Below are 23207 nucleotides of genomic sequence, written 5' to 3'. Positions count from 1 at the left end.
GAATTCACAGGCTTAACTGGGAACTATACTTAGAGAGATAAAGTATTTATCTTTATTAGAATAAAGGTTCTTCTTGTGTTCTCCTGTCTAACTGCTGTTGGGAGCCCAGAGCGGTGATTTGAAGTAGGTGACAAGAGAGAATCTCTGAGATAATATAAAGTTAAAATTTACTCAGATATTTGCTCCTATCACAAGGCGGCTCCTGAAGAGCGAGGTAGTGGTGGTGTTTGAGGGATTCGAATGGTGTCGGCAAGGAGAGAGCAGCATGTTGGCTGCGCTAGAGGGGGAGGAAAACAACGTTATGTCACCCCTCCACCCCCCTCTTCCAACCCCTTATTTTACAGCAAGCAACTGGACAGGTCAGCCGCCATTGGCTGCACCTCCTCCACTTGGGCTGCCTTGCCTTTTTTAGCAGTCCCAAATGGAGCTGCAAATTCCATGTTGCTGGCAGGGTGACAGACTGGGAGATGGGAGCCAGCAAATGGGAGATTAGACGAGGGCCAGCCACCAGTAAACTGCACAATAGGCTCTCCAACCAACACTGGACTAGCCTGCCAGTTGTCACCTTCAATTTGGAATGATTAATCCGCCATGAATAGGGAATCATTTGTGTCCTTCTCTTTTTAATTACTCTTCCATTTCCTCTTCCTTTTAAAATGGGGTCCTTCGTATGATGTCTGTGAATGTAAGGAGAGCGATTGAGGCTTTTACTCTTTTACCATATATAGAACTCATAAGAACGCACAAAATTTTGGAAACCAGCATATTGAAAAAGCTTTTGAGTAAATCAGATTGCTGGTGTCTCTAATTCTACCTCCTGTTCCTTTTTATATTCGGATTTCTCATGTTTACAGTGGATATAGGAGGAACAGAATGTATGATACTCGAGATCTCCCTGTTGCCTGAGTAAAATAATGTCCCACTCTTGTAAAACAGATTACATAGCATGTTACAGAGGGTGCTCTCAGTGGCTGTGTAGTCTGGTCTGGAGGATTCATTGCTTATTCCAGACGACTCAGCCCTCCACTCGCACAACTATAAATTGCGACATCATTTGTTAATTTCTGGTACGTCATTGTACCAAGTGGAGTGTTCTGCTCTGCATAGATTTTTTTTTCCAAAGCAAGGAGAACACTAATAAAGTTAATTTGTGGTTATCTGGGATAAACTCCTCTGAGGCCGATATAAACCTTTATGGTGATAATTCAGAGTCAGCAAACAACCTTGTCTTGTATACAACAAGTAGTAATAAATATTATATTTTGCAGGTCTGTAATGGACTAAATAACAGATTTGTTTTTTAAAAAAAAGTCAGTAACATTACCTGAAGCCTATGGTGGCTAGAAATCACAGATCACAACAGAGAAAGAAACACAGAAAATCCTCACAGGTAAGGAGCTAGAACTGTGGAAAGTTTGGTAAATGTCTTTGATTATCAAAAAATGTTTTAGGTCTAATATATTGTATTATGTACTATTCAGACCCCGAGTATGTTCCAGACTGACTGGAGTTGGTTTCCATTTTAATTTATGAGGATAATACGATGTATCAGAAGGAGCAGGAGATGGACAAGGACTTAAGGAGGAAATGACAGTGCTGATGCTTTGGCTACATCACAAAGATGATTCACTTCTGGTTTGAAGGAATGCATTACACCACTTTGGCCTATGTTTACTATGCACTGCCTTGACTCTGAACTAAAAGCCAGCGCTGTTTATAGACTAGCCAGTAGAACAGGAGACACATGGAGATGGTCAAACAAAGCAGTAGGTCAGTGGAAGCTCCATATGTAGGCCACAGAGATAATAGCAGTTTTACTGGGCTTTTAGATCACTACATAGGTAAAAACCTAGGTTACACTTTCTGAGGCAAAGCTCTCGCTCCGTGTTAGATCAGAGTATAAACCTGCCAGCAAAGACAGCAGTCATATTTCTCAACAGAGCAGTGTAACACAGATAAGCTAGAACACTGTGACCTTGTCTCTTCAGTGAGCCATGTTGTCCTTATTTTTTTCTTTACAATAGTACAAGACAAAGACCATTTCCGGACATCAGTTTTTTCCATGGTGAGAGCTGCGAAGCGTCTGTCTTTACACGTGGCCTCCTGCTGCCTCAGCTGGCCTGGGAAGGGTTAATTCCCCCTCAGAGGTGCTCAGGTTTCTCCCCAGCTGTCTGTGCTCTCAGCTGTTTGTACTGTCACCCCTCTCCTGTCCCCTGTCCCCTGTCTCCTGTCCCGAACCTCACACAGGTCTGACTCTACTTAGCCTGCCACACACAGACACCCACAGACCTACACTCTCTGCTACTACTGTGGCTAAAAAGTGATATTTGCAACCACACCACTGTTAGCTGTCTTGACATCTTTTATCTAACGGTTGACTGCTTCGTGGCCACTATCCTCATCTTCTGGTGCCATCTTAAAGATTTCTTTTTTTTACCTGTTGTCAGGACGCACAGTAATATCTGTAACCCCTCCGCCAATGTAGAGTAGAGTAGTTCCCATCTGTCTTGTGAACATAAATGAAACAACTATCAATTAAACCAAAAATGGAAAGTCTCCTGGGAGAATGAAGACGTGGTGACAGCTGTGTCACGGCCTCTCTGTGATGAAAAGCTGGGCTGACAGTTGTGTTGTAAATGGATTGTAGATTGTTGTTGTGTGAATTTATTCAGCTTTGCTTTTTGGTTGAAAGGGCAGAACAACTGTGAGTCCTCTGTGTAGCCCTCCCCCTTCGACTATCCAGCTGCTGTTTAACTAAAGAGGTAAAGGACCTTGGACTGTCAGAACTCCTGAGCAGAGCCTGGATCTGAGCGGCAGACGAGCTGACTAACTGCTCAGCTCTGTGTTATTTTGGTTTTTGTATACTCCTGTTGATTCAGAGCAGCTTGTATAAGACAGCACCTGCTCAGCCATCTGTACGTTACGAAGTCCAGAAGACTCTGAGTTAGCTGCACCACCCTTGATTATTTATTAATCCTCTGAGTTTTTAACTCATCAAATTTTTAAAAAAAAGTGTGTGTAATCATTGCAGTGAGCCACTAGAAGACTTTCTTAATACTAAGCTATGAGTAGACTGTAGTGTGGCTGAGGACTGGGAGCTAATCTTTACAGTAGCTCCATCCACATGTTTGCATGGTGATGTGTGATTGGAAAGCCTTATCAGTGTAGTCCATGCTGGATCCTCCACCTCTCACCCATGTAATCAGTCACATATAAAAACCAATAGTGCTTTGCTAAGAGAGGCTGGCCTCGCCTGCCTGCACACTACCTTTCTCTTAATAATGAATGTGACTTTTGAGAATTTCAGGCTTATAAATTGCGACACAGCAAATTCACGTGCTTTCTAATAGTAAGCCTGTCTGTTGTGACATGTGGCTGTGTTCCCAGACACTAAACCTGGATCATTCACTCACCATTTCTGTTGCACTGCTGCACTGTGAGGAGTGATTGGCATCCATGGCACAAGCTTTGTCCCAGTTCTGACACTGGATCCTCCAAAGGATGCAGCCACAAAAAATGTGTCCTTCAGAGGACCTGACCCTACACCTTCTCCCTACATTATATGGTCCAGAATCAGAGTCAGAAACTAATGGCTTTCAACTTGTAACATCAAGTATCAGCCAAATAATGTTTATCACTAGGAAGTTGTCCTCAAACAACAGACAAAGTGTAAATACCACTGGGGAAACTGGGGCAAATTCCAGAGTAGTGCAAGTTCACTTGGTTTCACTTTAATACACGAGTAAGTACTACAAGTACAAGTTGTACTCTCCATGACTATTGAACTGTCTGGGCTCTGTTATTTACATCATGAGCCACCTGATATATTTTTAATAGAGCAGACAGGATTGGAGAGGTGGAACGACAAACAACAAAATCCCTGGTCGAATGTGGATTGAAGAGCACACAGTGCATTATGGGATACTTAGGACTGCGAAGGACACGCTGGTTGTGTCCTCCAAATTTGGGCAAAAGAAGGCTACATTTGGTTGCGCCTTTTGAAATGGGACAGGTTGTTATGATGTCCTCTGTACTTTACAAATGTGGAGAATCAGGGGACACAGCCACTAAAATGGCAGTCGGCGTCTGTATCTCTCCCTTTTATGCTTGAAGAGCACCTTCACTTCATTCGCTTCATTTCATATTGTTTAAATGCACACTCTTGATTAATATAAGCTAACTGAAAATACTCTGCCTCTTTTGATTTTGTCACAGCCCCTTCTCTGTATTCATATTCAATCATCTAGAATCAAACCCTCAAAGAATATTGAACCCACATAGAAATACAAACTCTTTCATGCCGTCTATTATGTAGGCTTATTCTCATTCTGCTATTACAGATCATTAGTATCATGTGATAAGTGTTTTTATAAGTGCGTAGAAACAGGCATGGTGGGTTTAGATGTGCTTTATAGTCCCAGCCTAACGCCTACCCTGCTCTTATCATGCAGCCCACTCACCAACACATCCTGCTCTGCTGCTCAATGGATGTTCACATTAGTGTATGGTGCAATGCTACATCTTACCTCCTTTGATCTTAAGTTTATGTGAGCAGCTCATCTGCCTGATTTCTACCCCTTTTTACAGAGAAAGTAACACATTACATGGTCAGTTAGTTGTCATAGTAACTCAACAAAATACAAGCAGAAATTGTGTTTGTGTTACTCTTCAGTAGAGTTGGATCAAGCTGTGGCTGGATTGTATTTGCAGGATAAGCAGGTAGTGATGATGAATGGATGATGTGAGTATTGAGTGTTGCAGTATTCAAAGAATACACAGTTGTGTTACTACACAGCTCGTCAGTTATAGATCTTAGTGTTATGTCACCATCTCATACTGAGATTCCTGCATTCACTGTGTCTTAAATACAACTCATTGCTCTTTTTAGACATAAGAATAGAACTGCTCAGAGAAACACTCTCTGCACTGCTTAGTATTTTACATATGGATGCAATTAGAGAGGTCCCGGCCTGTTTCTCTGCCTTGTTTATGTCGTTTGCCCTGAGTCTATTAAAACCCACTCTGGTTTCTGTCAGCCATCCATTGATCCCTGAAAACACTGCAAGTATTAAAGCCCCCTTCTGCTGCCTGTTCTGCTTTCAGCTGCTCAAAGAGGAAAAGCCCCATTAATGGTGTTGTTTTAGGTGTCCTCATGTGAAACTCTTCTTCTGGTGTTGATTTTGCATGTTCTGGATTCAGTGTTTTTTTTTCTCTTTAGCAACAAAGGAAAGGGCAACCAGTCGATTTCACACATTAGGTTTGGTCTACTCATCTGACTGGAGACTTTTTAACAGAGAGCCTGTGTTGTTCTTCCCTGAATCCCGCCCTAACATAATGTCATCAAAATGATCTGCCCCGTCTTCCAGCTCACAGTGTTTGCTTTCTCCCCGCAGGATACACTGAAGCCGACGTTCACGGTAGCCAGCCTACCAGGCACTACCAGCAGCACCCAGTCCACAGTACCCACCACCTCCACCACCATGCAGGTGAGCAGCGGACCTTCGTTTCCCATCACCAACTACCTGGCGCCCGTCTCGGCCAGCAGCAACGTCAGCGCCAACGGTACCGTCCTCAAGACCACCGGCGCCTCCACAGGGGTCATGCAGCTGCCCGGTGGCTTCACTTTCATGCCTGGTATGTAGGGGAGCAAAAACACAGCGTGTCTTGTCCTCAACATCCAGACCTCTGTTACAATCCTTACTTATTTTCTCTATGGTTTGTTTATCTTAACCTCATCCTCCAGAATCACTTCTGCAGGCCTTTGTGTTTTGTTAATGTCATCGTGTTGTCTAGGTTATTAGCTGATTAGAATTTGAATGGCATCCCTCCATGACCTCAGCCGTCATCTCAGGGGGGGTTGTGCCTCTTTCTCCAAGCTGTTTACATCACACAACAGCTCTTCATAGCCAGTCACCAACACTCAGCGCCCTCGGCTTTTACAAAGCCCCCAGTATCCAGGAAAGCCATGTCTATTGGCGACTGGCCCTGCCTTTGATTGTCACTTGGGGATGGGAATAATTAGATGAGAAGGACACAATAGACCTGGCAATGAGGGATGATGAACACGGCCCATAATTAGTCATGAATATTCAATGAAGGATCGCTGGCTTGTGCTGAAATTATAATTGAGGTGTACTTTTAGGAGCCGGAGCTTTGTGACAGAGTGGTCCTGAACTAGACATGACCCTTCATTAATGGGGACTTCACAGACACACTCTGAAACTCAAGGGATCTCTACTGAACCAACTCAATGAGGACCTAGGGGCAGCAGGCTCTGATTTGGGGATCCCTAAAGTATTTCCCCAGTAATTATGCATCATACTTCCTTTTCATGGTGAATGTGTTGGGAAATACTTGGTCCACATCTGGGGGTCTCCAAGAGGGACCTGGGGATGCCAAAAGGCCATAATTCCCTCAGAGGCATGAGAAGTATTTGAATTTCACAATAATTTAATTTGATATAATCCCATCTGTAGAAGCTCAGCGTGCTGGGCCATTTATTTGGAGTGTCCTTGGCATGAATAATTTGAAAAGGCTGGTTGACACTTTAATGCTGACTGGTGCAGTCTTTCCTACACTGTATGTTGGTGTTGTTACCATGTAGACAAGAGTCTGTGTTGCATCTGTGAAGCTGAACAGCCCCAGTGCTCGTCACTATTTTCTCAGTGCTGGCAGTAATGTCACCAGCAAATTATTGCAGTGTGTTGGTTGTCAGCGTACTGCCACAACTGAACGGACAGACACATGATGCCCACTAATGGGTCCTGTTTGTTATTTTGACTGACAGCTGAAGGACAACCAGGCGGTGTCTCTGTCCCTTTTCCTCCGTTTTTTCTTCTTCCATCTCCCTCTTCCCTTTACAGCCTTCTCTCTCGCCCTCCCTCTCTTTCCACCCTCTGCCTCCCTCTGTTGCTCTCTCTCTCTCTTGCTCACTCCCTCTCTCCTCTTCACCACCTGTCTGGCACATAGCAGCAGTGCCAGGTGGAACAACACACCCTCCCACACTAAAACCTCCTCAGCTGACAGCTTGAAAGGGCCTGCCCACCCTACTGCAGCAACTGTCTATGGAGCATATGACCAAATGTGAGGGTGTAACTCCAGAGTCATGTGCTGAAATGAAATATCTGCCATTTGTGAAGAAAAGGCAAACTGAAATTGAAATGACTCCAAATGCAACATTTGAAAATAATTTTGGGTTCACAAAATGACACATCTTTACAGTTAGGAACTATCTGAATATTATGTGAACTAAAATGTCACTGTGGTAGGCAACCACTTAATCACCACTTAATACAGTCACACAGTATGTGTCATTTGACTTAAACTTACAATATAACACCAACTTAAAGGTATCCTGTGGAGTTTCTGACCACTAGTAGTGCTATGGTGCAATGTTTTTACAAACAGTTCCCCGTTTTGCTTGCATCATGCACATGCACAAAGATGCAAAACAATTTGCAGGTACATGTGGGCGGCACAGTTCACATCCTGCCGTTAGTTTTAAGCTATTTCACTGATTGACAGTTGGTTTCGGTGATATGTGGGCAAATGTAGCAGTGCACCAATAAAGGCCAGGAAGGACACACAGATACAATCAATGCTATTTTAAACAATGTAAACAAGTTTAAAATATTTTAAAAATTGGCTTTACAAATGTTTTATGAGGAAGGAAATACACTCAACATGTTTGTGAAACCTCAGTGTTACATAAAATGTGTTTTGAGTGTGTCTCGTTAAAATCACTTCTATTGCTCCTTGTCTTGTTGCATTGCAGTTATATTATCCAGTCAGTGTTCTAGACTTATTGACCACATTTACAGTAAATGTAAAAAATATATTTTAGTGAACCTCACTTCCCCCGTTAACCAGGATACATCTGCTGCTATTCTGTTCAGTCTTGGGCAAGTGAAGGTTGTAGAAACACCGGCTGAAATAAACTTCACTTTTTCAACCTGTACTTTCCTTTCGCATCTAGTCTTACCCCCCCCCCCATGTGTTTGTCTGTTTGTGTGTGTGTGTGCGTGTGTGTGTATGTGTGCCTGTGCCCCTCCAGCAGGCACTCCTCTCCCCCCTGGCACCCCCACCATTCCTCTGAGCCAGCTGCAGCAGCACTCCCTGGCCCTCCAGGGGCAGCATGGTCAGGCCCTGGCCACCGCCCCGCAGCCACAGCAGGGACAGCAGGCTGTCTTCCGCTTCCCTGCTGCTGTCTCCCTCACAGGTGACCTGCTCTGCATGTTGCCACCACTCTGTCTGCTTTTACTAATCATAATCATATCTTCATCTTACGCTGCTGCTAATGCTACTTCTTCTGCTATGAATAGTAATAACACACCTAACTGCTGCTGCTACTTGCACGACAACCTCTTCTACCTCAGCTAGTGCTGCCAATGCTTTTACTGCTGGTGCCAACCCCACTGCTACACTCCACATACCCCTCCTCCTATTGCCTGTGAGGGGTGTTTGATGACTTACTGTAGCTGCTCTATACCCCCTGTGTGTCTCCAGGAGCAGGGGTTCCTCAGCAGCTTCAAGCTATCCAGGTCCACCCCAACACCCAGTCCACCTCCAACGACAGCAGCCCGGAGATCTCCCACACCTCCACAAACTCCACCGGTAAGTGAAGTCCCCTCTCTTAACAAACACTGCTGTCCTCTCTCCTTCAGGTTGGATTAAAGTTTTTTTTTAACGCCTCTCTGGATGAGAGTTTGTAGGCTTTCTAAGAGAACCAGCAAGTTCAGTATCCTAATTTCATCCAGCTTCAAAATTTTTGTTTGGCCTGAAAATGCTAACATACACCACGAGTGGAAATATGGCTCCTCTTGAGTGTTGCTGTCCCACTTTGTGTCCAGCAACATTAGTAGATTTTTCAAGTGTATTTTGTCTGCATGCACTGTTTTGTTTTTCATTCTGCTCATGTTTGGAGTGAATTGTGTCCTCAAGCAAAATGTTATGAAGCCACTACACACTGCATAAGTAGGAGTTAGTAGTTGATTGTAAATAGATATTAAGCGCCATCTGCTGGCCAACATGTGTACACACCTCTTGCCCTCAGTGTGACACGATTTCTCTCCCTCCTCCTCCTCTTCCCTCCCACTGCTTGCCTTCCAGCAACGGTGAGTCTCCCAGCAACCATTGTCACCTCATCAGTGCCAACGTCTGTGGCGGGTCACATGATGTATCCCAGCCCCCACACAGTAATGTACGCCTCCACGCCGGCGCTGGCTGACGGGGGACTGGCGGTGCTTAACGCCTTCTCCCAGGGCACCTCGGCCATGCAGGTATCCCACGCACAGGCCCAAGACACAGGTGAGACACCGATCAACACTGTTTGAACACACACCCTTTACTGGGGGGCACGTGGATTAATATGCAATTTGCAAATCTGTTCAAATTAAGATGGTCATGGTAGAGAGTTTGCTGATGTGTTTTTCTTCTCCCAGGTGCTGTCTCTCAGGTGTTCCTCACAGCACCTCCAGGCACAGTGCAGATCCCTGTCTCAGCGGTGCAGCTACACCCAGTACGGCAAGATCTGCATTTTACAAGTGAAACTCTCATATTCCCTATGCAACCAGCATGCCACGTGACCACACTAATGCATCCTAACAGAGCACTGGCACACAGGGGCCACAGGGTTGTCACCTGTTGCCTCTTTGTATGAATGTGTATGATCAGCTAGCATCTTGTTTTACCTGTAATTCGCAGCAAAATGCACACATGCAGTAGACTAAAACAAAACATCACTGTTGCAGTGCATGAAAATCAAAAGTTTGATGTTTTTATTTACTTTATAGAATCCAGTCTTATGAAGGACATGGTTGGGAATTCATTTATTTAAGTTAGGCTGTTTTGTTTGGTTCAGTCTAAACAAGCAAAGGCTCTGTAATCAAGGGTCTTCTGTAAGTCAGTATAGCGTGATCTCTGTGTAAAAGCAGCTACACAGTTAGCATCAGAGCGGTTACAGGGAACATCATTATCTATTACAGCGTTCCGTCGCTCCATGATAAACAGCATGTGGTGCAGCAGGATCTCCATCTGTGCTGGGTGCTGTGTGATGTGATGATTTGTGATTGGCTGTTTGATAGGCCCTGTACTCTTTGCTGACGCAGCTGTCTTGTGTTCCAGATGGTGATTGGCCAGCAGTCGAGCGGCAGCAGCAGCAGTAACCTGACGGAGCTTCAGGTGGTCAACCTGGACGCAGCACAGAACTCGAAGAGTGACTGACAGACGGCTGGAGCTGTTTTACACAGCAGACCCAGGGACACAGACAGACAGACAGACTGACTGACATCTCTATTTATTGATGCCTTCCTACAGTGAGTTTCACATCACACTTCTGAATGTGACTTTAAGTACATATATATATATACACACACACACACAATCAAGGGCATATGTGTGGCTGACCTTGATACAGTATACAGTATGTTTTGGCATATAAATATATATATATTCGCAGATGCATAGGAAATATATCACTACATCCATCATCGGAACCTATTTTCTATGCCGTTAGATGGTGTCATTTTTTGTGTGTGCATGTGTTTTTTGAAATGTGTAATTACATGTACACACACTGCAAGGTGCCACAGCTTCACACCAGCCAAAGAGACATTTGTTTGTCTGAATGTTCCAGTGTGAGCAATTTGTGCACAAGCGTGTGTGTCTGTGTGCGCGTGCATATCTGGGGTTTGTAAATGGGCGGGGAGACGCTTATTGACTTAACAAAAAAAGAGACATTTGGAAATGTAAATAATTTTTTTAAATTGATAACTTGTATTTTTAGCCTGGTTTAGTTTGTGCAACGGCATGTAGTTGTTTTTTACGTAGTGGTTTTGTATGTACAAGGAAATGATTTGCATAAAGAAAATGAATTATTTACATGTATATGTAAATTAATTTAATATACCATCATAAGTTGAAATACTGTCATGCTGTTGGGAGTTTTCACTACAAGATGGAGAAAGAACGCTGGATGTTTTTCTACATTGTTTTGATTGTGACATTTGTAGGACTGCTCCTCAAACAGTATCAAGTACATGGGTCACAAAATGTAAACAAAAGATATTTATGATTTGCTGTAAACATATACTTTACTGGGAAGACTTCAGTGCAACAGCTGATGGCAGGACCATTTAGTTTGACGTCAGTTTTGCACGGTGTTTCCTGATGAAGCCCTCATCTGGCACTTTCTCAAGTGTAGAAACTGTTCAACTATGACAATCTAATGGAAATCGTTTGTCTCAACTTTTAGCTTAATGCTATCTGTACTTTCGTCAGCATTCACACAGAAATGTGTGAACACTGATGCGAAGACTTGCTTCTCCGAGTAAACACCTGAGAGTGTCACACAGGTTTTCTTGACGTCAGATAAATAAGCGAACTTGTCTAATTTCTTTGAAAAGCAATCCAGTGTAAACCTGTTGCTTTGATTTGCCTCCACCAGACTGCAGAACTTTAATTATGTGATGCTACTACTGACTTGAGTCAGGGTATTGGACACAAATCTCTTATTCACTGAGTAAGTAAGAAACACTCGGTGGTATTCAGTGCAGTCTCAATGCTGTCATATTACAGCAGTAATGAATATGAATATTTTTTGTAAGAAGAAGGATCTCTTAATTTGGAAAAGTAAATTCAGGTGCTCTAAAATGTTATACTCCTTTAACTAGAAGTGTAAGACCCCAGCTGACTGCAATCTCAGTATGTATCTCAGCAATCATTAAGAATGAGTTATTAGACTGAGAGCCTTCTTTCTGCACCATAGTGCCTCTTTTCCATGGCTGATTCCTAAAATCACTGCAAGGCAAGGGAAGTGTAGGATTTACTTATTTCCAGACCACCTCACATGACTTTGGACCTGTCATACAATCCTCCGCTGTGCCCGGAGAGTGAGATTTTTTGACTCATTTCTAAAGAATTAGCCGGATGACTGAGCATGGCAGGCTTGAAGCCAAAGAGAATCTGACAGAGGATAAAGTACCCATGCTGACTGCTGTTCAGTTATTCACTGGCAAGAGAGGTCATTTTCATGCTCGATGTTCTCTGGTCTTTTCCTGTACATGTTGTCATGTCATCCTGCAGCGCTATTTCAATACAAAAATTACATGTTGGAGACATTCAATGCTCCCTTTTCATCTGGTGGTTATTCAAAAGTATCATTTATAACGGGGATTATTATTGAACAGAATTTGTGGTTTTCACCTTGTCACTGAAAGAAATGGTTATTTTGTGTATTTCTGTTTTGTTGTACAGACATTTTGTAATAAAAAACGAGATGAAACACAATGATCTGTTCAAAGGATGACCACATCTCCTGTTGAAGAACCTTTTTTTTAATTGGGACGGAGAATGTTAAACAAAACCATGTTGTCCTGAATGAAATCTAATACATGTGTATAACAGCAGTGATGAAATGAAGACGGCTGATGAGGAATAAATGAACAACAGTAATCGCTTCTGATTATTCTGTGAAGCAGGAGGAGTGAGCATGCACCTTAATCTTTCAGTTATGCATTGCACAATCACATAATCAAACTGGCCATGAGACAGAGGGAGTATAATGACACTCATCCCATTTCACACCAGAGGAAAGCAGCGACGAACACGATGAAATGCCAGCCACGTGATACAGTGATTGGTCTAAGCTGACACAAGAAAAGAAATCAGTTGGCATCAGATTTTTGACTATACTGAGAGTCCTGTACATCTTCACAACCCAAATAGTCTATGTAACACAAGAGATAGAAGCATAATAAGATCACAACAAACTGTAGTGAAGCAGAAACCCCTTACACATCGATTCCACAGTGTGAAGTAAGGCATCATATCTCCCTGTCAGAGCAAAGTGCTGACGGCTAAGAAATCATCACAAACGGCTGAACTGCCTCTTTCCTTTCTTTCTACAATGAAAATAATGTATAAGCATGCATTTACACCAGGTAGTATATCTCTATTGCTACTGTACACATACAATATACAACTGTACAGAGAAAGTTGGAAAGATAGTTGATTAAAAAATGTGCATGATTGACAATTTAAAAAAAGTTTCCCATTAAAATAGAAATGTTACTCCTGGTACAGCCGAAATTTTTTGGTTTATGAAACAAAACATTTGGAGGAAAAAAAAGCTTTTTTGTGTATATTTACATTATGAACAAGAAGAAAAGACAATGTGCAAATCTGATTCCATGCAAGTTGTTGCATAATGTAGCTTAGGTGCTCGAGTGAAGTGACGGGTCTGAGGTGGGACCAGATGAGAGAGGGGGGAAAAACAAGGCTCAAGACAGGGACTCATGGCTTCAACAAATGACTCTGCCCAATCCACAGCAATAATAAGTCACACACACACATAACCAAGCTCATCGCCAAACACACCTACCTACCAACCATGGAAACATTCACACTGGGAACATTAGACAAGAACCAAAGTTACATTAAGTAGCATCTTAATTTAGACCTTATCTAATGAATCGCTGACTCATGAGGTGAGACTTGGACTTAAAGTTATCAACACACCCTCCAGAAATATCCAGGCAACGTAAAACCAAACAACCTGCTCCAGCAGCACACAGCACCGTCATTCAAAATCAGTATGAAAAGTAATACTGCCAGTAAACGCACCTCACAGGAAGTGATGATAACCTATGGAGAAACCTAAAGCTCTTTGCCGGTGGTTCCCAAACTGCAAACATATTCATTTTTCAGACTTTTTCTTCTAATCTTTGTTTTTTTTTCTCATGAATTACTGAATAATTTGAAATAAATACATCAATTAGACTGAGGAACCACAGCTGTAAGTTACAGTTTGTCCTAAGTTAACGAGGAATTTAAGACACTGGTCAATAAAATTAAGAGGTTTGTTCCTCTGCGCCTTCCCAATGTCTATAATAACTGAGAATTACAAGGGTGTAACAAACAATAATACCAAAGATTTCTTGCTTAAAACAAACACTGGTGTGAGAGAAACGCAACACTGAGTCTGGAGAACAAATTCAGAACAAAAACTAATGTAGAATCAAAAACGAGATGTTTCTCTCAACAAATGCCAACTTGACATTTCCTAAAAACCAACCAAAAAAAGCATTAATTAATTTGAATGTAAGTGCAATGTAATGAGGTTCATGTGCAAATTCACATAACTTGCTAAATTCACCATTTCAACAGAATGTGATGGATGGTGATGTCTTTGGGTGACGGTGATTACAGATGAGCTTTGACAGCACAAGCACTTAAAGACAAACTGAGGAAAGACAAGAAAAACGACAAAGTAAATAGCATCTGCTTAGCCAGTCATGATTTTGACTGTTTTAAATTCATTTTATCTTAATATGACATTAGTTAAAAAGGCAACCTGAAAGCAAACAAATAAATAAAAGGACTTGGCATTTAAAATATGAGTGCAGTATTGTAAATACTGCAGCTCAGTATTTCTGTAACTACAGGTACATATAAGGTGAAGGTAGTGGACATTTTTCTCTGCAGCCTCTTGTCTTCAAACAGACAACATGTGAGGGGTAAGATTAAAATGTTTCAAAAGGAAACAATTTTCTGTAACTGAAAGGTGTGATACCACACTAAGGCAATGACATTTACAAATGGGCGATGATGGGACAGAAAATAAATACAAACATCTTTTCCCCTTGACAGAATAATTACAGGGCTATCATCTTTTGGCTGGTGAGAGAGAGAGATGGGGTGGGGGGCAGTGAGAGAAAATGCAGAGGTTGTAAAGAGTCCAGTGAACATCTCTCTGCACCTCAGCCTCTATCCTCCTCCTCTTATTATTCTCCTGCTGGCTGGGCAGTGTCTGCGCTCTGACCTGCTCAAAAACAAGACCAAAGACTTTTTATGGTGGAACCCGAGAGGCCAGAGGAAGTGGGGGGTAATGAAACCTGTCTGTGTGGGCTTTAACAGTCTTGCAGGGATGAGCGGTTAGTGGTAATGTTTTGCCGACCCTGTGCCACCAGTACCACCACACCCCAAAGGTCCAGTTTATTCTGACCTGCCTCCCTGGCTGAGGCAGATGGATGAACAGCAGGAAAGGTTACGGTGAGGAGGAGGCAGCTGCGTGGTATTTGACGAAGGCGATGGCTGCCAACTCTTTGCAGAACTCCTCTAGCACGATCACCCCCTCCAGCAGAGTCATGTGGTCGATACTAAAAGAGGAAAAGAGAGATTTAAAAACTGCATCAACAGAAGTAAACACAGAAGATAAGTGCAGTAAACCATGTGGAAGTACATACTTGATGCCCTCTGGCTCCAGACCTAATAATCTCTTCCTCACGAGCAGCAGTTTGGGTGTGAAGTCTGGGATGCGATGAATCCTCAACATGAGATCTCCTACCACCTAACACATGCAGAAACACAAAGCAATTACCAAAACACAACAGCACCGGCTGTAATAAACAAACAAGACCATCAACAAGAAAATGAGCTGCTTCCACCAGCTTCTAAACTGCTGTTTATACTGTTTGCCACTGGGATAGATTTCAAGAGAGGTGGTGTTCTTCCAGTAAAGAGCAGGTCGAGTAGCAGCATGCTCTCAAGATTACAAGAAGTGAGATTCAGAGAAACACTAGTGCTGGCATGAGATAAAGGCCACATTTTTTTGCACCAAACACAAACATTACATCACACTACATCTGACAGAAAATATCAAGCAAGAAATCTTAAATAACAGTGACTATCTCTTTTGGAGAAAGCAGTGTCAGCTATCAGTGATGGATAGGATAACCACTGTGTAATCTAGACAGGAGTCTTACCCTGACGATGACAGAGAACAGAGACCTGCAGCCAGGGGCCAGGCTGATATAGGGGTCCAGCAGGTATTCGTGCAGGTGGGGGTGTGGTAACAAAGACAGCTTGGACAGCACAGCGGTCACCTGCAGGTTAACGTCGTAGGGCTGGAAGACAGAGTATTTAGTTCAGCCTTAAATAAAATTCTATGCATGCAGAAAGCTTTATTTATTCACTGGAATCTGGTTGTACATGTCAAACTAGATCAACTAGTTTGTCTCACAAAGCCCTGCCTTGGAATCTCGTCATCTGAGATTCACTGGGTTAACAGGTGTTAGAAACTGGAGGTTCATATCCCCTCCTTTCCACAAGGAGGCACCAACTGATGGTTGAGTGTACTTGTGGAAGTACCTCCTCCTACTCTATAAATAGAGGCCAGGATGAGGACTTCCTCCTCTTTGTCTCCAAACCCTTCACCTGGACTGAGTTCTTGGAGCTGCCTGCCAGGTGTCTTTTGAATGACCTCCAATGTAAGTAGCATTTTTGTAGTTTTACTACTTGAGATTCTGACATATTTAAGGATTGATGTGAAAAATCATCATGAAAATCAACATTCCCACCAAATAACCAAACAACTGATTGCAACCCTTCTTTCCTGGTGGTTTGTGCTTCCAAAGTTCATGACAAATGGTCCCACAAGCCAAACACCGAGCCACACTCCACACAGTGACCTAAAATGGCTGCTTTAGAGACTGATGGCATCAGACTCTCTTTACTGAGTATGCAGATGGATTCCAAGGTGGAACAGACTCAACCCAGCAAACACAGGTGAGGCCACCTCAGACTTGTCTGAAACATCACCAAAGCCATCTATACCTGCTCACCAAACAGAGCCTGACCTTTCATCTCAAACATTATTACCCATCTCCTACAAAGAGAACCAAACCCCTTTGACAACAGTATCTTCAGTTCTGGCTAAACCCTCAACAAAGCCAATTAGCACATGACTCAAGTGCTAGACCTGAAAGGGACAGGCACCCCCCTGACTGCTATGAGATTCATATGCCACAGGAGAAAGCATTAACACAATCTCATGACTCATGTAGTTCACATAAGAGCTTGGAAGACAAAGACCGAGGGATAAGGAGTGTGATGAACAATGTAAATGAAGTGGTGAGAAAGCTTAAAGTTTATAAGAGGTCTTTGTATGAATCAACTAAAACACAGTTTCATTTTATTTCAAGTGATGCATGAACAGCACCTGAACCTGTTCTATTTAATTTCCAAATGGAGTTGGAGTGGAGTTTAAACAATGCAACAGATATTTCAACAGTAAAGCATACAGTTGTCCTGAATGATGCCTGTTTTATGACTGATGATTATTATATGTTGAATCAAACTGACCTGATCTAGGATGCGGCCCATCCTGTCGAAGAGGACCTTGAGGAAGTGGCCTTCAAAGAACGGGATGTCCAAGTTACACTTCTCAAAAGGCTTTGGATTTCCCCTCCAGTCCCACCGCTGACAGACCCCACAATAATCCCTGAACTGAGAGGAAGAGTCAGGAAAAATAGTGAGTGTCAGAACACAAGAAGCCTCGGCAGAATTTTCACCTTCCTGTGTGTCAGAGTCTTACAGGGGAGTAAGAGCTTACCTGTCTGTGTGCATCTCTGAGGTAGGTGTCATAGCCCGTGCCTTCAACGTGATACGATGACTTGGCCTCATCAGGCACCAAACACAGGAAACTGCAGGCATGAAAATGTTAGTTAAAACTTTAAAAAGGCAGGCTGAGCAACACTACATAATGTACCAATAGCAAGACTGTGCACCTGTTGACAATTTTGTGGACCTCTGTCTTCCCATCACACTTTGAGTGGTCGGGACTCTGTGGTGGAGAGGAGCTGAGCCAATCAGAACCAGACAGCCTGCTGTTTGGAGAGAGGTCGTCACCGAACAGTGGATCCTCCTCAAGGTCTCTGTAGCAAGAGCACGTATTCATTAAAGATGAATTATGTATTTATCAGACTCAAGGATTTCTTCATCCCTCAATGGGATGCATTATTTGGATGTAATACTGTCGGCTATTTTATCTATTATGTGGCAGCTTTGAGGTCTGTTGTATTATATGATAGATGAACAGATTTTGAATTGATTGAATTTTTCTGGAGAGATGTGTTTTGAAGTTACTTCACATCCCCTGTAAACTTCTAAAACCTTTACAACAATAAACATGCAAGTATGTGTACTAAAACACTCACATCAGGGATGCCCACCAATAAATCACACAAATTTCTAATGCTGCTTTATGTATTAATTGGGATTTTCATTCATCACATAAACCATAGATAAAAATAAACTAGCAAATTATTGCTCATTATTCTTCCATCTCCCACAACTGACTTTGATTTAAAGTAGTAAGTGGTTGACTTGCATTAATTCAACACACAATGAATAATGCAGAGGTGGCAGGACATCTGAAAAACACAGCTAATTGATGCATTCACTTTATTTCTTCTGGTGTTTTTGTGCAGATGATTTTCCACAAGGTGCATGCAAAGCAGGCAGCTCAGCAAGGTCAGAGGTCAGAGGCAGGTCCTTACACGGCATCATGGGGCTGGCCATTCTCCAGGGGCTCCCGCTCCTCCTGAGGTTTGTTCTCCAGGTAGTTCCTCTCCTCCAGGCTACGCAGCACCAAGCTGTGGAGGATGTGCTGGTTGGGCTTCTGGATCAGCTGCTCAAATAGGCGCAGCGTCATGATGCTGATCTGTGGACGGGTGGGAAGGAATGAGGCTTAGCTCCCACTATAAATCCACAGCAATGTGCCAAGTATTTGCTCACTGACAGGAAAGTAGGCAGTGGCTGCTTAAACATCAAAGAGATGATTCATCCCTCTTTTGTGTGATGAAAATGTGTGCAATGGCTCTGTCAGATACTAATTAAAATTCATGTGCTTTTGGTTAATCATATGATTCACTGAAATCTTTGAAGGGCAGATGGCCATTTGTACTTGAATATCGCACGAGAACAAATTAGGGACATGCAAATTAATGCCATCAAGAAAGGGTGGACCAAAAGTCTCATTAGACGTACACGATGTTAAAGGTAAACTGAATAATAATTGTGATGTTAACCTCGTCTGACAGGTGGTCACAGTGCTCGATGAGTCTGTGTCTGAGTGGATTCTGAGCGACAGTAGCTGGAGTCTCTGGCTCTCTCTCCTCCCCCAGCAGGAAGTAAACCATCTCCTGCAGCAGAGCCTCTGATGTCACCTGCCTGATGATCCTATTCAGCAGGGCTGTGGAGGTAAGGATGCCCACCTCAGACCTACATGCACCCATACACACACATGTGTTACCAAGCAGTCACGACACATAATACACTGACAAGACTACGAATTTGAATACAGGATGATTGATTGATGACTTACGTCTGCATAAGCTGTGGTTCCATCACAGACACAAAGAATCTTTCTCTCACTGCTCTTGCCATCACTGCAGCTGCTGACTGGAGGACAGTGAAGAGAAACAAAAAATGTAGTTCAGCCTTCTGCAGCTTTCAGATACAAAAGCGACTTCGTTGGAAAGAAGTTCTTTCATTCTGTCAACTCTGAATACAATATGATGAATCAAAGCGCAGTGAGTCAGCATTGGTTAGGGACCTTGTGAGCCTCCTTGATGAGCTGGTCACAGTAATCTAGCCAGGACAGAAAGGAGATGAGAGCCCTCTTCCCTGTGAAGACTGCAGCATCCTCCTTCAGGTTATATACATCCAGACTGAAAGAGAGAGAAAAAATGATGAATATATTACAAAGGTTTGATGTAACTCTTACTCTGCACTCACTTAACAAAGGATGCTATTTAAGGACCACCTGCTAAATCAAATTAAATCAACACATCAGATGACGCAACTGCATCATAGGCAAGTGGTTGATACAAGTCATTACTTAAGAAGTTAACACTAGAAAGAAATTTACCCCCAGTTGACCGACTCCACTGTCTCAATGTCCAAGGGGTCCATGGACTGTGGTAGGGCTTTATAGAAGGAGACCAGCCTGTCGGTCAGAAGCTCACAGAGCTCAGTGTTTTCAGTCAAACACTTGGCAGCAGCAGGCTCTGGTAAACTGACCAGCAGCATCAGGCCCTCACACGCCTTCACCACTATTCTGCCATCCTGAACAGGGAAGGATAGAAAGGAAAATATGGGTAATGGATACCAACTCTGAACTCAACAACAAAGAAAAGATGTAACAGACTTAAATCATGGGTTACTCACCGGGCTCTTTGTGAGGTTGAGCAGGGAGGTGACAAGATTATAATTGCTGCTGTTATTGTTGTTGTTGGTTGGACTAGATGTGGAGGCAGCAGCAGCAGCCTGTGGCTCCTCTGGGCAGTCAGCCTGTTCCTCTGCCAGAGACTGACCAGTGTCTGGAGCCAAAACATTCTCCTTTACCTGCTCTGCTCTTTCAGAACTCTTTGTCTCAGGTCTCTTTGACTTGTTCTGTAAGTAACATCACAAAATAAGAGATTTTCTGAACTACGTCCTTTAAAATCCTGTATGGCTGTTACTAATAATACATACAGATGAATATTTATGAATGTGCAGCTCAACTTTTTTTCTCTCTGGTGTCATAGCAACCCACCTCAAGAAAGAAGTTGACTAGGTACGGGTCCTGCTTCAGTTTGGCACAGACTATACATAGGAACTGAATCTCTTCATTTTCTGTAGGAGCAGCCAGCACCTCCCCACACAGACGGACCAGTTTCTGACAGAGCAATGTCACAGCCGCAGAAAAAAATGGTAAGTAACATGAGCTGTTGGCTGTGGACCATTTTGAGGAAATGGACAATTTATAAATACATTGAAATCCAGACTGCAGCATTTCTTACCTGTACAGGTCTGTGGACATTGATGTGTGGCAAGAGAGGCTGACGTATGTGCGCTAGCAGCTTTGTGTAGAAGGTAAGCACCTGCTGCTTCATCCCTGGAGGACACTGATGGCAAATCATGCAAGCAGAATTTATTAGAATTTGTTTGGGTGGTCCACCAAAATAGACGTCTCCCCACCTAATGTGGAAATGCAGCTCACAGTGCTAAATAACACTGAGAGCTGTGCCCAGACACCCCAGCCTCCATGGGTTTGATTTCCTCTAGATCTCATCCAATATCACATACACATATATAGGTACCATATCATAACATGTATATTTTCCCTGGAGGTTTAGCTCATGTAGTTACCAAAGAATGACTGTCTTACATCTGCCTTGCCCAAGGTGTAGAGAGTCTCCAGGATCTTATGGTGTAGGAGATACTCCATGCAGGGTCCAGTCTCTCCAGACTCCCTTTCCCCTTCCTCCTGGGTCAGGATGTCCAGCATCTGTTCCAGGTGGGATGGGATGTTGGTGTCTGTGACTGGAGCTTTGTCATCTAACAGGGGAAAACACAGAAACATGTCAGAACCTCTGTCTGCCCATGAGGTACAAATAAGGAAAGGCCTCTCATCTACAACAAAAAAAGCTTCCGCATTTTCATCTGATGGTTTCACCTCTGCAATGCTACATTTTTTTCCTGCCCATATGCAAAAGTATAACTAAGCTACATAGCTCTGCTGCAACATTAATTTCACAGTAGTGTAGAATGAGCGGAGGAGACTTTCCTGGCCCAAAATATACTAAGATTCGATGTCAGTCAGTTCAAGCGGAAGTTGTGAAAACTTTAAATGACTGGGTTTAACCACCAAGTAGATCTTAGATGTAACCTGACACAGATATGGGACATGAGATGAGCATAAGTCCTACAGGAAAACACAAAGAAAAAAACTACAGTTGGTGAAGACTGCTGCATTCCCATTCCCATTGGCATTCTTGGCATACTTTACAAAACGTTAGTTATGCAGTTAAAGCTTTAAAATTTTCACATTTGCTGACCTCTCAAATAAGTCTGTTTAAGCCAAGTCTCTATAATCTGGTAAGTTATGTGCATTTATTTATTTTTTTAATTCAGAATATTAAGTAATGTGTTAATCAACAATGAATACATAGTTATGTGTAACCATGATACAGTTGTATTTCACGCCACTGTACTCTAACTTTTCACTGCTGCCCCTGCCTCAACAACTTTTAAGGCAGTCTGCACAACAATTGATCTACCTCTGTGGACACCATGACCATCACAGATGTTGGCTTGTTCTTTCAGACTTTTCTTACCAGAAGTCTCAATGTAATAATGTGTAATGGCCTTCCAGTGATAGACAAAGTCCTCCTGCAAGGGCAGCGACGGGGCAAGCTGAAAAAGATAAATTGTAAACATAAGTATATTGTTGGAATTCACAGCTGGCCCCGAGAGACCCCACTAATTATCATGACAATATGTCTACATGTCTCGGTCACTTTAAGAGTTCAAACAGAGACTCAGAAGATTGATTTGGTCCAAGAAAACAAGCGTCTTCTGGAATAATCTTGTAGTTTTCCTGTCGTTCACTTCGTGTTACCTGCCAGACAACATTTGTTTGAAACCCCCGACAAAAAGAAGCTTGAGAACAGGTTTCAGGCAGGTTACTGCTGGTTTCTAGCACGTTAGCAGGTCGGCTAACATGTAACATCGAGCTTTTCAAAAAAAGCTGTGCGACATAACCCACAGACCATCGCTTTAATATTAACTCTAAACGTTTGCGCAACATGAAACAAGGTTGTCCAGTCATTTCGACATCACCTCTCATGGTAAGACCCCGTTGTTTGAAACGACAGAGCTAACTGGCTAGCTATGGCGTTAGCTTAGCTTCTTATAGTTACTATCAGCTGATGTCGGTTGCTAACTAGCTCAGTTTTGCAATCTACCTTTAACATACATGACTCGTTACAATTAAGAAAATAGTATTGGGGAAATATGTTTGTTAGTATCATAAATGACCGGTCAAACAGACACACCCATAGGTATACAGTAGCTAACAAGAAAAACAGACAGTTTGACAACACAAACACAAAACGCTAACATTAGCTTGGGCTAATTAGTTAGCTCGCTAGTTAGCAACGTAGCCTTAATGCTGACGTTATGATACGTGATGTCTGGGAAACCAAAGGCCCCTTTCAACCAAAATAGATGTTGCGCAAAATCAAGCCAATGGTACAAATATAGGTTTTGATAAATACTTACCGCTTCCACAGCGTGCTGGAGAATGGACGTAAATTTGGAGAACATTTTGTTCTTCGATTGGACTAGTTTCTCCCGAGAAGACCTAGAGAATTCCTCTATCTTCTTCTTCCTGTTGCTACCGCCTCGATCCAGATTGGAGGTTTCATACAATGACCCTTGTAACGAAAGAATAAACGTGAGCAATAAAACCGTAACACGTTGCTGGCCACAGGACTCCACAGGCCTGGCACAACCACTGTAAACAAGACGTCTACAGACTCAAGTAACGTATGCTCACTTTGGACACGGTGGCACTTCCCTCGCCAAACGCTACTCTTATAAAC

The 23207-nt window shown here is 42.8% G+C and overlaps 3 protein-coding genes and 1 long non-coding RNA gene across 7 annotated transcripts in view; 3 read left to right on the top strand and 1 right to left on the bottom strand.

The window, feature by feature from the left end:
- srfb (serum response factor b) overlaps nt 1-12450 on the top strand; it is a 21075-nt gene extending 8625 nt beyond the window's left edge. The window contains exons 3-8 of one of the 4 annotated variants that reach the window (XM_018680217.2): nt 5394-5634; nt 8054-8218; nt 8506-8613; nt 9109-9306; nt 9441-9542; nt 10123-12450. In XM_018680217.2, the coding sequence (XP_018535733.1) occupies nt 5394-5634; nt 8054-8218; nt 8506-8613; nt 9109-9306; nt 9441-9542; nt 10123-10163 (855 nt within the window). In that variant the 3' untranslated portion in view covers nt 10164-12450. The remainder of the gene's footprint in view (nt 1-5393; nt 5635-8053; nt 8219-8505; nt 8614-9108; nt 9307-9440; nt 9543-10122) is intronic. The other 3 variants (XM_018680216.2, XM_018680215.2, XM_018680218.2) reach the window with 3 other exon arrangements.
- Nucleotides 12289-23207, bottom strand: fhip2a (FHF complex subunit HOOK interacting protein 2). Its single transcript, XM_051076812.1, has 17 exons — nt 22885-23207; nt 21939-22017; nt 20990-21159; nt 20622-20726; nt 20375-20497; nt 20008-20232; nt 19709-19905; nt 19394-19508; nt 19163-19239; nt 18867-19059; nt 18336-18499; nt 17565-17711; nt 17390-17480; nt 17140-17283; nt 15762-15902; nt 15243-15346; nt 12289-15155 (listed from the first exon to the last, which is right to left on the bottom strand). The coding sequence occupies exons 1-17, from the start codon at nt 22927-22929 to the stop codon at nt 15044-15046; spliced, it is 2232 nt and encodes a 743-aa protein (XP_050932769.1). The 5' UTR covers nt 22930-23207; the 3' UTR covers nt 12289-15043.
- On the top strand, nt 15909-18363 carry LOC108885771 (uncharacterized). Its single transcript, XR_001961289.2, has 4 exons — nt 15909-16265; nt 16413-16563; nt 17149-17308; nt 18267-18363. It is a non-coding gene; the product is annotated as an uncharacterized LOC108885771 (long non-coding RNA).
- The window catches only part of ablim1a (actin binding LIM protein 1a), a 39471-nt gene continuing 38364 nt past the window's right edge, over nt 22101-23207 (top strand). The window contains exon 1 of the mRNA XM_051076814.1: nt 22101-22451. The gene's annotated coding sequence lies outside the window, so the exon portion shown is untranslated. The remainder of the gene's footprint in view (nt 22452-23207) is intronic.

The sequence above is a fragment of the Lates calcarifer genome, linkage group LG16_LG22, assembly GCF_001640805.2.
Source record: "Lates calcarifer isolate ASB-BC8 linkage group LG16_LG22, TLL_Latcal_v3, whole genome shotgun sequence".
Classification (NCBI taxonomy): domain Eukaryota; kingdom Metazoa; phylum Chordata; class Actinopteri; family Centropomidae; genus Lates; species Lates calcarifer.
Note: the sequence above shows the minus strand (reverse complement) of the source record. Positions and strands in the feature narration are given on the sequence as shown.

Bases quoted from the DNA above. Each gene is read 5' to 3' on its own strand.
- fhip2a (XM_051076812.1), bottom strand. From the start codon at position 22,929: ATGTTCTCCAAATTTACGTCCATTCTCCAGCACGCTGTGGAAGCG. The intron at 19,240-19,393 runs GTCCCTAACCAA...ACTGTCCTCCAG, and splicing joins TCATCAAGGAGGCTCACAAG to TCAGCAGCTGCAGTGATGGC. The intron at 15,903-17,139 runs GTCAGTTTGATT...TCTGTCTTCCAG, and splicing joins TGGGCCGCATCCTAGATCAG to CCCTACGACGTTAACCTGCA.